Genomic DNA, 13,950 nt, shown 5'->3' on the forward strand with positions numbered 1-13,950 from the left:
CTATCTCCAGGCAAGGTGGCTTGCTGGTAAACTACAGCCAGATCAACACTTACAAATTAGATCAGCCTCACTGCGTCACTCGGGGGCCGGGGGGGTGAAAAAATTCACCCCTTCAAGCACTGTAGTTTAGCTGACCTAACCTCTGGTGTAGCCATGGCTAGGTCGATGGTAGAGTTCTTCCATCATTGTACCTGCTGCTGCTCGAGGAGGGGGATTACCTACATCGACAGAGAAACCCTTCCATCGATGCACAAAGTATCTACGCTACTGTGCTGCACCGCTGTCGCACCTGTAGGGAGAATGGTGGAGAGCTACATCCAGACTCAGCAGTGAGACAGAGGTGTTTGCCTTGTAGAGGGGATGACACCACCAACCCCATCAGAAGTTGCACACAGTGAGAATGGGGGCCTGCCTTCCGGGAAGAGCTTTTGCTTTCTAGAGGGCTTCTGCTGACCAGTTACTCTCTTTGCTTTCCCCAGTTTGACACTTGGCTGCAGATGGAAGTGGAGCGGCTGCTCATACAAGAACATGCCCTGGAGCAGCAGAAAGCTATTGTCTCTGATCCCACGGAGGACTCCACCCTCAGCCAGCGTGCTCGCCAAAAACTAGTGAAGTTAGTGATGGCCTGTGGCCTGTTGGCCTGTGCAGGATGCCCACATCTACAGAACCATGCGGCAATAGTTCTGCACCTCAGCAGGGGCCTGTCTCTATGGGATGCTGCACGCCTCCTGCGAGCTGCTGAGTGTCCTCAGCTCCCACTGACATTACTGGGACTTGCGGATGCTCAGCACCTCACAGTGCCAGAGTTTGGAATTCAGGACTGGTTCCGATTCCAACTCCTGCGGGTCCCTCTGCAGCTCACTGGTTGGAAGTTCTTTGAAGGGGTCAACAAACATGGACAAGGGGGGTCCAGTGGACATATACGGTACTTAGATTTCCAGAAAGCCTTGGACAAGGTCCCTCACCAAAGGCTCTTACATAAATTATGTTGTCATGGGATAAGAGGGAAGATCCTTTCATGGACTGAGAACTGGTTAAAAGACAGGGAACAAAGGGTAGGAATAAATGGTAAATTTTCAGAATGGAGAGGGGTAACTAGTGGTGTTCCCCAAGGGACAGTCCTAGGACCAATCCTATTCAACCTATTCATAAATGATCTGGAGAAAGGGGTAAACAGCGAGGTGGCAAAGTTTTCAGATGATACTAATCTGCTCAAGATAGTTAAGACCAAAGCAGACTGTGAAGAACTTCAAAAAGATCTCACAAAACTTAAGTGATTGGACAACAAAATGGCAAATGAAATTTAATGTGGATAAATGTAAAGTAATGCACATTGGAAAAAATAACCCCAACCATACATACAATATGATGGGGGCTACTTTAGCTACAACTAATCAGGAGAAAGATCTTGCAGTCATCGTGGATAGTTCTCTGAAGACGTCCACGCAGTGAGCAGTGGGATGTTAGGAATTATTAAAAAAGGGATCGAGAATAAGATGGAGAATATCTTATTGCCCTTATATAAATCCATGGTACACCCACATCTTGAATACTGTGTACAGATGTGGTCCCCTCATCTCAAAAATGATATACTGGCATTAGAAAAGGTTCAGAGAAGGGCAACTAAAATGATTAGGGGGTTGGAACAGGTCCCATATGAGGAGAGATTAAAGAGGCTAGGACTTTTTAGCATGGAAAAGAGGAGACTAAGGGGGGATATGATAGAGGTCTGTAAATTCATGAGTGGTGTGGAGAAAGTGAATAAGGAAAAGTTATTTACTTGTTCTCATAATATAAGAACTAGAGGCCACCAAATGCAATTAATGGTCACCAGGTTTAAAACAAATAAAAGGAAGTTCTTCTTCACACAGCACACAGTCAACCTGTGGAACTCCTTGCCTGAGGAGGTTGTGAAGGCTAGGACTATAACAGGATTTAAAAGAGAACTGGATAAATTCATGGAGGCTAAGTCCATTAATGGCTATTAGCCAGGATGGGTAAGGAATGGTGTCCCTAGCCTCTGTTTGTCAGAGGGTGGAGATGGATGGCAGGAGAGAGATCACTGATCATTACCTGTTAGGTTCACTCCCTCTGGGGCACCTGGCACTGGTCACTGTCAGCAGACAGGATACTGGGCTGGATGGACCTTTGGTCTGACCCAGTATGGCCGTTCTTATGTTCTTATGAATGTGTAGCATTCCTTGCAAAAGATTTTACAATTCCATTGTTGACTACAAATGTCTTCCTCGTGTTGCTGGGCTGGTTTTGTCTCCAGCTCTGAGCCTAGCAGGGTCAGTCAAATTTATTAAAGTCAAATTGCCTTTTGCCAGGTTAATGCATCATTACTGGCAACAGCCAGAGACGATCAAACCAGTTCAGAGTGGTAATAACCATTGCTACTGATGGGCCATGGAGCAGAAGGCTTCATAGGACAAGCTGACCAGACTGGGCATAACAGCAGGAAAATATTCCACTCCTGAGTTCAGGAACTGGGAATTACACAGATATCAACTGGACAAGACTTAGCCCAAGGAGTGTGGCTACTGGTGGGATCAAAGGGGTACACAGACCAACAAGTCTTCTCAGTGCCCCTCCTTGAATGAGACAAAGACATTTCCCCTGTTCAGCTACACCTTGATTCAGGAACATACTTGTGCTTCCGTCCCATTGACTTCACCTGCACCTAAGCATGTGCATAGGCTTATGCTTAAGTGCTCTCCGGAATAGTGATGCCTTTCTGAATTGTGACCCTAGCACCAACGAGGAATGGGCCTGCTTTGGAAGAGCCTCACCTCCTATCTATGGAGGCTGAGTGCTGCATTCTAAGGGCGTTGGCATGGGTGAAACTTGGTTACAGTGCAGAGAAACTTCACTGAAATGTATTGAAGCAATTTTAAGTGACCCAGCATTACATTAATATACACTAGGGAACTTTTAGTTCACGCCAGCAGGCTCTACATCGGCCAGTTAGCATGCAACACATTGGTGTACTTTAGAAATCATGCACTGCTGCCCATGCAGACAAGCCGTTAATGACACATCATTGGGAATTTGGGCCTGGCGTTCCGCACTTAGGGCTGAGTTTTCTAAGCAGTGAATGGTGATATAATATGGGACTTGCTCCTCGCTTTGAAAATGCAGCCCAGTTGAGCAGGAGGCTGTGACTCAAACTGAGCTCTCGTTAACTCTTTCAGAGCTCAGCTGCCTGAATACATCTTGGACTTTGGCTACATCATTCTTGGTAACATCCAAACTCACATTGTCAAAATCACCAACACCGGCGAGTTCCCTGTATCCTTCCATGCAGACAGACGGGCCCTGCATGATACAGGTAATGGGGGTGAGATGCTTATGTGGGCTTTAACTAAATGGGAGTAGGAATGAACCATCTCAGTTTGATGCAATAGTTCAAAATCTGTTGAATGTGCAGAGGCAGCAGTTCTGCAGAAAAGGACCCAGGGGTGACAGTGGACGAGAAGCTGGATATGAGTCACCAGTGTGCCCTTGTTGCCAAGAAGGCCAATGGCATTTTGGGATGTATAAGCGGGAGCATTGTCAGCAGATCGAGGGACGTGATCGTTCCCCTCTATTCGGCATTAGTGAGGGCTCATCTGGAGTACTGTGTCCAGTTTTGGGCCCCACACTACAAGAAGGATGTGGAAAAATTGGAAAACATCCAGCGGAGGGCAACAAAAATGATTAGGGGACTGGAGCACATGACTTATGAGGAAAGGCTGAGGAAACTGGGCTTGTTTAGTCTGTGGAAGGGAAGAATGAGAGGGGATTTGATAGCTGCTTTCAACTACCTGAAAGGGGGTTCCAAAGAGGATGGATCTAGACTATTCTCAGTGGTAGCAGATGACAGAACAAGGAGTAATGGTCTCAAGTTGCAGTGGAGGAGGTTTAGGTTGGATATTAGGAAAAACTTTTTCACTAGGAGGGTGGTGAAGCACTGGAATGGGTTACCTAGGGACGTGGTAGAATTTCCTTCCTGTAAGGTTTTCAAGGTCAGGCTTGACAAAGCCCTGGCTGTGATGATTTAGTTGGGGATTGGTCCTGCTTTGAGCAGGGGGTTGGACTAGATGACCTCCTGAGGTCCCTTCCAACTGCGATATTCTATGATTCTATGTACTATGGGAAATCCCACCTCTTCCCATTAGGGCTTTCTGTTTCTTACGCTTTCCTCCATCCAGTAACGCTCACTCCACCCGCCACTCTGCAGCTGCCTTTTTGCCAACTCTTACTTCAGTTGGAGGGACAGAAAGCCAGGATCCCCTCCCCCCACCCCCGTTGCAGGGCTGCTCTCAGCTGATGGAAAACCTCATACCAGCTCCTAGCCAATGCCCCATCTACACACCCTGTTGGTGGGGGAAAGTTGGAGAGTGACTGTGCAACTTTGATTCTCAGCTGGCCAATGGTCCCATAGGGATCATAGCCAACTGGCATAAGTAAGAGCAGCCCCTAAGCCCACCCCCAGGGCTGAGTGGCTCTCAGTGCAGGAGAGAATCGAGACCAGAATATATCAAGTCTGTTCCTGCTCCCTAAGTGATCAGTGGAAGTTTTATTGTTGACTTTAATGGGAGCAGGATTGGGCCCAGAGTCATCCTTTAAGATCAGTGTCAGTGTTTCTCCAGGGATCAGTTATTAGGGAATTAGATGATGCTGCAGTCAGCACCTTCTTTTTCCCCCTTGCTACAGCTTGGCCTGTGGCCTGGTCTCCCTCCATCTGATAGTTGGAATGCAGGTTTGCAGCATGGGAGCACACAGACACATCTCGTTCATGACAGACTTGAGCACAGTGCTTATTTTGTTATTAAACCTGGGTTTTAGACTCACATACAAGGCTCTGATTACTTTGTTCTGTGTATGTACAGTGCCTAGCACAATGAGGTTCTGATCTGTCACTAGGGGCCCTCGCTGCTCCGGTGCTACCAACAATAAATAATCATCCCCTTTTATAACACTAATGAAAATGTCTGGGTGTTTGTTTTCAATGTTTTGCTTTAAAATTACAGGATAAACCAGCTCTTAGCCAAGTCCTGTTAGAAAGCAGTGACTGTCCTGGGAGAAAGGTCCTTAAAGCCACCTCTGGGGTGTCTGGTAGGGAGCTGCTGATTGGAAATCTCTGCAGAAGAGAGTCAGAATAAGTGGGATTTCAGCAGCTGCAGTAACTTGTACCAAACACTTGGGATGCTAAAGAGCAAAGTGTGTGTGTGTTACTTCACTGAGGGGGCCTGCCCAGATACAGGCAGAGCAGATGGGTCTCTCCTGTGCTCTGTTATTGTGGGTTGGGGTTTCTGTTGTTTTACTGGCTGAATAGTGACATGCATTGTCACACTCTGATGTGCAGTGCTTTGTATGTAAGGTTGCTCTTTGCATTAGCAGGGATCACTCATATAAATCCCCAACCATGAGAAACTCAAGAGACTAGCCAGGAAGTATACAAGTGTTCACACTGGCTCAGTTTTGCTGTGTTGTGATGAACATGTGTGTGTGTGTGTGTGTGTTTCTACTAAGCAGAATCAGAACTGCTGTGCTGTGTCATCCATAGGCCCTAGTGCTTTCAGCCGGTGGCGATTCTCCTTTCCCTCTGGTACCTGTGCTCTCGGAGCAGAGGGATCTGCTTTCTGTCACTCTGTCACCAGTAAGGGGTGGAGGGATGTATTGTGACAACTGTGAAGCATAGTTACACTACGACTCACATGCATCATGCTTTCTGCAGACCGTAGGTTCTAAGTGGTTTTGTTATGTGGTGTTCAAGGTTTCAGCGTAGAACTGGACCGCGTGAAGAACCTGCCCTACTGTGAGACAGAAACGTTTGAAGTACAGTTTGATCCACGTAGTGCCAACTTGCCCTTGGGAGATGTGGAAGTGCTCCTGCCCATCAAGGTATGAGGTATTCTCCAGCCCCGTAGCCTTCACTCTCCATCCAGGTTTGAGTCACTCTCTTAGCCCGGCTTCCCCAGCCTGTCACGGTTCAAGTCTGCAGTTAGTTCTCCTCCAGACTTCTCACCAGGGGGCTATGTTGTGTACTCAGGTTGTAGCTGGCCCGACGTTTCACATCTGCCTTCGTGCCAAGGTGACCATGCCTTCACTCTGCATCTCCAGCAACAAGCTGGAGTTCTCCTCCATCCAGTGTGGGCAGTGCCAGGTGGAGACCATCCAGCTCCACAATCAGCTGCAGATCACTTGCGAATGGTTCATCACCAGTAATGAGTGCATCAAAAAGGTAAAGCAAAGACAGCCAGTGACGTCCCTGCCTCCTTCCATTACCGCCACTCCCCATTGTGCCCTCAGGCCTCAGTTCCACAACCCTTATTGCACAGAGTAGTACTTACCTCAGTAATGACTCAGTGAGTAAGGATTGTAGATCCAGGACCTACAGCAGAGTACCAGCCTGCTCCAGCCATAGAGTCAGCTTACTAGGCCGTGGATGCGTTTTAAGACCCAATAGTCAAACAGCTGATGACATTTGCTGAGCTGATACATTTGAGCTGCTAATGTCAAAGCTGTGAGCCAAGTGGGAATTCCCTTTTTAAGAACATCATGGGAACATCATAGCGCCTTTCATGCTCTGTTCTGCAAATAGGAACATGCTTGATTCATGAGCCCCATGTGTCATTCCTCAGACCAGGAGATGCAGGGAGCACAAGGCTGCCCAGGGGATTGTGGGGAGAAGGAATGATACTCTGCAGCATCTCTGGTAGCGAAGCAAGGGCCAGCATTGATGAGCTCTGAAGAAAGTCTCATGCAGCCACGGCTGGTCCCTGCACTAAGGGGACTTTGAGAGAGGAGAGAAGAGGAGGAATTGCTCAGCTGGAGATTGGGGAGGAGGTGGGAGAAGGCCTGTTCTCAGCATCCCCTAGTCTGTTTTGAAATTCCCACCCATACTGTTTAATTCTTGTAACTATCTTGCTGTAGCTAAAGGTTTTTGAACCTGGGTAATTGGAGCTGGCTCTGATTGTCTGGAATTTGTCATCTGTTTGTGCCTTGCCTCTCTACTAATTCCCTGGCCGTCTCCTTCCATCATTCTTTATCCCCGGCCTGAGCGGTAACATGCTTCTGTGTTTCTCGTTGGTTAATTGAAACAGCTGTTTCTGACTGGTTACTTGGCTGGTCCATGTTCTATGAAGGCTGTGGCTGTAGCCGTGTTTCAGGGTCTGAGCTAATCGTTTGGGTTTGGGCAATCAGGTGGATAAACGCTTGCCAGCCAGCCTGCGGCGGAAGCTGCGTCAGGAATTCAAATCAAAGCCCCCTATCTTTGAGATGGTCCCCTCATCTGGGATGCTGGCTCCGGGGGAGCGACTCAATGCGCAGGTCAAGTTTGCGCCACTGGAAGAGGTGAGATTGTCTAGTAATTACCAAAGAAGGGGGAGGCAGTGTGGTGTGGTGGTGAAAACCCAGGGCTGGTGCCTCTGTTTCCCCCTTTGTGCTCCCAGAGTGCAAAGTGCTGCTAGCCTACTACTTCTCTATGACCCCCAAAGCCGTCCCTTGGGTAAGGTGAATCAGGGCGACCGCTCCAGGCCCCATGCTTAGGGCGCCCCCATGCTTCAGCGTGCATGTGTCTTGTGGGGTGCACTAGGCCAGCCCAGTGGGGTGGAGTTAGGGATGCCTGGGGAGCCAGGCTGGCTCAGGGGGTGGGGTTAGGGGTTAGCAGTGGGCCTGGCCCTGGCAGCAGGGGTTAGGCCTGCGCTCACCAGTGGGAAGTACGCGTTGTATTTCTTTTTCTTGCTCAGTCTCTGGCAGCAGCAGCAGTGACCCCAGCTCGCCCCGCTCTGCCCTGCCCCGCCAGCTCCTGCTGTCACCTGCTGCCACACCAGCCGCCAGCGTCCTAGTGCCACCAGAACATGCCAGTGCCCAGCTGACCCCATCCAGTGCCCTTCTGCCCCAGACCCTTCCCTTTTCCAGGACCCCCCAGCACAGCGGGCCCCCTCACCCCTAGCACAGGTGCAACCCTGTGACTCTCCATCGTCCCTTGCCCCCCAGCACTGGTGTCCCCTCCCCACACCAGATTTCACCTGTATAAAAATGTTAAGGGGGTCCCATAGAGGCTGATTTGTCCCGGGCCCCGCACCCTGCTAGGGACGGTCCTGATGACCCCCTTCCTATGGCTTTTATAACTGGGAGCACTGCCCCATCACTCTGGGAGCAGCCTTTCCACCTTTAACAACACAGCTCTCCTAGACTCCCCATCAGTGCTGCCACCAAACTCTGCCTCCGGAGATAACTGTCCCATGAAGGGGGGAAACCCCAAGGGCCATCGAGCCTGGTAGCCTGTCTCTGACAGTGGCCAGTGCCAGATGCTTCAGCAGAAGGTGTAAGAGCTCCTTAGATGCAGGCTGATCCACCCCCATATAAGTCTCACCTGTTCTGAGGCAGTGCTGCCAGGCATTATGCTCAGGTAGTGCGGCTTTGGGAAGAGGTGAATCACTCTCTGCACTGTGTGTCATTTGAGCCTTTCTGTAAAGGCTACAGCTCATTTCCCCACTGGCTTTGTGTTGTACATTCACCAAGGACAAGGATGAAATCACCCAAAACATCATCTTGGCTTTGTTATACAAGTACCCAGATACAGTGCTGGGTCCTGGAACCACCTGGGGCCTGAATGCAAATACACTGAGATATGGGCCAAATTCACTGGTGATGTAAGTAAATGGGTGCAACTTCATTGGCCCCTAGGGCCTTGATCTCACATAGACCAGTAGTGCACTTGGACCCTGTGTGTTTCTTTGGAGCAAGGGGCATGAAGGAATCCCACGGGTTTCTCTTTCTCTTCCCAGAGGTTTTACACCAACCATCTAACAGTGCACATCTCCCAGAGCAGTGACCGGCTGTTGTTGCTTGTCTCTGGATACGGTCTGGAGCCACGGCTGGAGTTCACGCCCTCAGTGCTGGAGCTGGGGCCCCTGCTGCCATATGGTGTGGGGGATGAGGCAGAGGTGGTAGTGAAGAACCCATGCAAGTTCCCCATTGAGTTCTACTCCTTGGAGTTTGACCAGCAGTATCTGACTGAGGAGAGGGTGAGAGGAGAGGGAGTCCTGGCACCCCCCTTGTCACTTAAAACCTCTGAATGCTTCAGAGGTCCTGAAGTTCCAACTCTTTATTAAGCGGGACCAAGCACTAGAGGCAAACCATGCAGGAGAGCCCAAAAGGCCAGCAGCTGTGATGCTGGCATTGAGGAGTAGCTGCATTTCATTGCTTGCTTCCCAACTCCCATGGATTATCCCTGTTGGAGTCATTCCCTAGTCCCACAAACCCCTCCCTCCATGTGCTATTCCAGAGAAATGCCCTCTTCCCTCCTCCACTGCCCTGTGACACCAGCACCTCCTGGCAGAGCAATTGGGAGCTGGTGGGAGACCTTTCACACTGAGTCATAGGCCTCGCACCAGGGGGCAGGCTTCAAGTGAATGGTGTCACAGCAGGCCTCAGGTTGACTTTGATCTACCGGTGTGGGAGGAGGCTGTGGTCCAGCTCTAGCAGCCAGCACCTCATGTTACCCTGTAGCCCCATCCAGCAGATGCAGGCAGCTGCGCTGATGGGCTGCAGAGGGGTTTGGGGCCAGCCCAGTTCAGTTAGAGGGGAGGTCTCTACAACGCCTTTGTGGGAGAGAGGAGAAGGAAGAGGGGATAGGAGAGGCCCCTGGGCTCTCTCTGAGGCACTCTGGGGGAGGAGAGAATGGATTCCTGGAAGCCTGACCTATGTCTGTGGCTTCTCTTCTTTTTGGCCACAGATTTTGCGGATGCTGAAGGGCTACGATTCCCATAACACCCTGCTGCTGCCCCCTCGCATCCCAGGTGAGAAGCTGCCTCCAGAGGTGCTGGAGTATTACAAAGAACAGAAGAGGATTCCAGATGAGCTAGCTAAGGCCAAAATGATGGAGGCAATAAGCCAAGAGAACGGTGAGGACTCTGAACAAAGTGCAGCTTGTTCTAGACTTTCAAGGAACAGAACTGACCTTAGCTGTGTCTAGGATTTTCCCCAAGGCTACATGTAAGTGGAAATGCTGATGGAGGAAACCCAGATATCCACATGGAAACACCTTACTGGCTGGCCTTCTATAGCAGGCCTTGTCTGCAGCAGCCAGCAGTGCCCACACCAAGCACTGTATGTACTGGTCCCAGTTCTGCTCTGACTTACACTGGTGAATCTCCGTGGACTTTGATGGGTCACTCCTGACTTACAGGCTATGAGAGGAGACTTAGGCCCCATCTGCTCAGTGTAAATCAGGAGTATCTCCACTGATGTCACTCCCCCTTTGTACAGCAGTGTAATGGACTGAGAACAGAATCCAGCCCTTTAGACTCCTGTCACCAAAGACTCTAGGGTGTAGGCTGGAGCCAGAGCCCAAATGATGGGATTTCATGGATTCTTTTCATGCCACCCAGATCTAGCTCTTTCTACCCATTGTTACCTTAAATAATAGAGTCATCCATTCAAAGGCCAGGAGAGGCCATTGTGATCAACTAGTCTGGCCCCCTGTACAAGAGACTCCTCCACATCATGCCTATGTTGCAGAGGGTCACGGGGGTGATAGCCAGTGGATCAGTGGGGCAATGGTTTCACTGGCCCCAGACTGGCCCACTCTGCCCTGCCACTCCAAGCTCCACTGTGCACAGAAACAGGAGGATCCCCTGAGCGAGCTCCCAGAATCCTGCCTTCCCCTCACTCTGCAGAACCACATCCATCCTACTGCACCCATGCCCCTCTATGGCTGTGGAGGAAGAGCCCTGCCCCTCAATAATTCCGAGAACATGGTAGGACACAACACATCTCTCAACAGAGACTAACCTGAACCATGTACAATTACACATAATGAGTCACTACCAGACTGCAAGTGCATGAGAGATACAGGCCAGCAAGCTTTAGCAATCTAGCGCATGTATTTTCCCACTATGTTCACACCTTGAAGAGCAGTGCTTTTCAGTTCAGCTACTGGCTGATTGCTCTGTGTGCAGCAAATTCCTCTGGTCTGTTGAACAGGAATTCATTATAAAAATAGAAAAGGCTGACACGCACGTAAGAATTACAAAGAACAGAAGCGGGATCCGCAGGGATCCAAGAGCCCCAAGAGCAGCCCGGCTTCCAGGGGGAGCTGTGCACAGAGCTGAGAGTCCAGGCTCTCAGCCCCCCACACTGCCCCTTTTACGTGCTTATCAGAAGAAGAAGGGCAGTGTGGCCATGAACCACCACAGTAATTACTGCAGTAGCTATAGACATGCCCAATGAACATTTGACCAAACATTCCTGCTGCAAGGGCTGTAATTTGCTGTTCATCATTTTGTATTAGCTGCTCTCCAGCTGTGAAAGTTTCAGTCACCCGATACTGAGGCAGAAATCATATTATGTGATTGATCAATCGCACACCACGAAGAGTACCTAATCAAAGAGAACCATTTGAGAAAAAGCCACGAGGTGAAATTGCCCTAGGCGCAGTGGGCGGCATATGGCTTGGGCATTGCCTGAACCTAGCTTGTACAGTAAGGCAATCACAAATGTCAGATGGTGAATAGCCAAGTCCCACCATGTCTTCCTGCACTCAATCTCTCCTCCCTTCCCTCCTCTTCCTCCCTCTCTTCCCCTCCCTCCCTCCCCGGCTAGATGACGAAGAGAACCCATCTCTCTCCGAGCGCAGAGTGAAGCAAAATCCTTCTGGGACCACGCGCACTGCCTCCACCGGGATCACCATCTTTCCCTCCATCTCCGTTGTTGAGGAAAGCCGTTCTCACAAGGTGGAGTCTAAATTCGAGCAGGAGGAAGAGGAGGAGGAGGAGGAAGGTGCTGAAAAAGGACAGGGGCTAGGTAACCACTCCCAGCTCTCCAGCAGTTCACCATCCTCTGAGGTGGGAATGGCCCTGATAGAGGGTTCATGTATTCCCTGAATCATTTCACTGCAGACTTGGCCTCCTAAGCTGATCCCATCTCTCACCTTCTGAAAGTCATCAGGCCTCAAATCCTCTCCTCCACGTCATGCCTATGTTGCCGGGCTGGAGGGTCACGGGGGTGATGGCCAGTGGATCAATGGTTTCACTGGCCCCAGCCTGGCCCCCACTGCTCTGCCACTCCAAGCGCCACTGTGCACAGAAACAGGAGGATCCCGAGTGAGCTCCCAAAATCCTACCTTCCCCTCACTCCACAGAACCACATCCATCCTACTGTACCCATGTGCCTCCCTGGCTGTGGAAGCAGAGTGGGATTTTTTGCTCTGGTTGTGAAAAATTCGCACCCTCTCAGATCTGTGGGTTAGCACCCATGTAACGTAGTCTGGGATCCTTTCCTTTCCCTGGACAGGGTCCCCAGACTCTCAGCTGGACCTCTCATGATCCTTCCATTTGCCTCGATGTTAACTCCCCTTCTCCTTACAGAGGAGCTTGCCACTGACTCTGGAGGGCTGTATGAAACTCTGCGTCACTCCCTCCACTTCTCTGTTAACCAGAAACATCACTACTGAGCCACGGGAGGTGCTTTTCCCCTGCCAATGCCCAGCTTCGCCATCATTCTGAGATCTGGACACTTGGAGACTGAGTCCATCACCAGGATTTGAGTGTGGGTCTCCTGCATGGCAGTGCAGAGCATTCCAACAAGGGAAGCTCTGTCACTGTCATGTGTGTGGCAGCTGCTTACAGTGTCACGAGCCAAGATGTATGGCAATCGGTGGGCTAATAAGGGAAAAAGCTGGGAGCTGTAAAGAAGCAAATGATTGTTTGCAAACACTGCAGTTGATTCATAGAAGGGCCATGAAAATAATCTTCACAGTCAAATCTCCCTGTGTTGTGTTTCTTAACCATTTGACTGAGCAGAAGAGAAACCGCTGAAAGAGGAAAACAGCTCTCTGCTGGAGATCATTAAACTGCAGAGGAATCCCGCAGGGCCTTGGCAGTCTGATTCCCATAGCAGATTATTTGCTTGGGCCACACATTCAATCCCCAGTAGCAGGACTGCATTAAATGTCTGTTGCTATGTGCCTGGTAATTATACTTCATACTCCCTGGGATCAAACCCGCAGGTGCTGCATGGCAGTCAGTGTGATGTCATTTCCTGTGGTGCTGTTGGATAGTGGGGTGTATTGGGATGTGACAGAGTGGGCAGATCAATTTGAGTGTTTGTGGCAGACAGACTGGCTGTCCATTCCCCGCTCTGTCACCCTGTTTGCTTACCTTCCAGCAGCTGGGACACTTGCAGCAGTGAGTCGATGTTCTGAGAGGACACCAGGGACCACCCAGGAATGTCTGAGCACCCTTAGCTGAAGGCAGGATTGAGGCCCTTAGTGTTATGCTAATCATGCCTTGTCCCCACTTGGCGAGTGTCCTTTTCCTGAGGACTCTCCCAAAGCACTGAGTGCACTGTCAGGGAATGGGGAAGGATTCTCTGAGACACTGGCATCTGGTAGAGTCATATGACCCCTTGTTTCTCTGTGGTAGAGTATCAGCGAAGCATTGATGGCAGCTGCAAGGAGGCTGTTGGAGAACTAGACAACAACCCCATTTCCAGAGCCATCGCACGCCACCTTGGCATCGATATCTCTCCAGAAGGTCGTGCAGCCAAGAACCGCAGAGGCATTGTCATCATAATCCATGGCGCTCCCCTTACAGGTGCGGAGACTGTTCTCTTCTGGCCAGAAGGATGGTAGGGGAGGAAGGGAAAGGCAGGAAAAATTATCTCAGTTGCTACGACAATGACAAATTCTTTCTCATTATCTTCACCACGTGGCCTAGAGCTGGGTAGGAGACAAAGATCCAAACCAGTGGTAGCTGGGCCGGAGATGGAGAAAATAAAAGTCCCACTCGGAGATGGGAAGTTGGGCCTGAGTCTCCCCGCAATTACCCCTGTATCTGACATTAGCATAACATCATTCGCATCAATAGAGTTAGTTGTGATTACACCAGTGATGACACCTATGGGGGAGGATAATTTGTTTGGCAGACATTAGGCCGCAGTGGAGCAGACATGGCA

The 13,950-nt window shown here is 50.2% G+C and overlaps 1 protein-coding gene across 12 annotated transcripts in view; it reads left to right on the top strand.

Moving 5' to 3' along the window:
* HYDIN (HYDIN axonemal central pair apparatus protein) overlaps positions 1–13,950 on the top strand; it is a 451,680-nt gene that overhangs the window by 310,520 nt on the left and 127,210 nt on the right. For all 12 annotated transcript variants that reach the window (XR_012664515.1, XM_048816820.2, XM_075118258.1 and 9 more), the window contains 9 exons: positions 480–613; positions 3,195–3,331; positions 5,762–5,889; positions 6,038–6,229; positions 7,192–7,341; positions 8,781–9,020; positions 9,731–9,899; positions 11,599–11,799; positions 13,419–13,589. Coding sequence is in view for 11 of the 12 variants with exons in the window: in XM_048816820.2 (XP_048672777.2) it covers positions 480–613; positions 3,195–3,331; positions 5,762–5,889; positions 6,038–6,229; positions 7,192–7,341; positions 8,781–9,020; positions 9,731–9,899; positions 11,599–11,799; positions 13,419–13,589 (1,522 nt within the window). In the remaining variant the exon portion in view is untranslated. The remainder of the gene's footprint in view (positions 1–479; positions 614–3,194; positions 3,332–5,761; positions 5,890–6,037; positions 6,230–7,191; positions 7,342–8,780; positions 9,021–9,730; positions 9,900–11,598; positions 11,800–13,418; positions 13,590–13,950) is intronic.

The sequence above is a fragment of the Caretta caretta genome, chromosome 12 (assembly GCF_965140235.1).
Source record: "Caretta caretta isolate rCarCar2 chromosome 12, rCarCar1.hap1, whole genome shotgun sequence".
In the NCBI taxonomy this organism is placed as follows: domain Eukaryota; kingdom Metazoa; phylum Chordata; order Testudines; family Cheloniidae; genus Caretta; species Caretta caretta.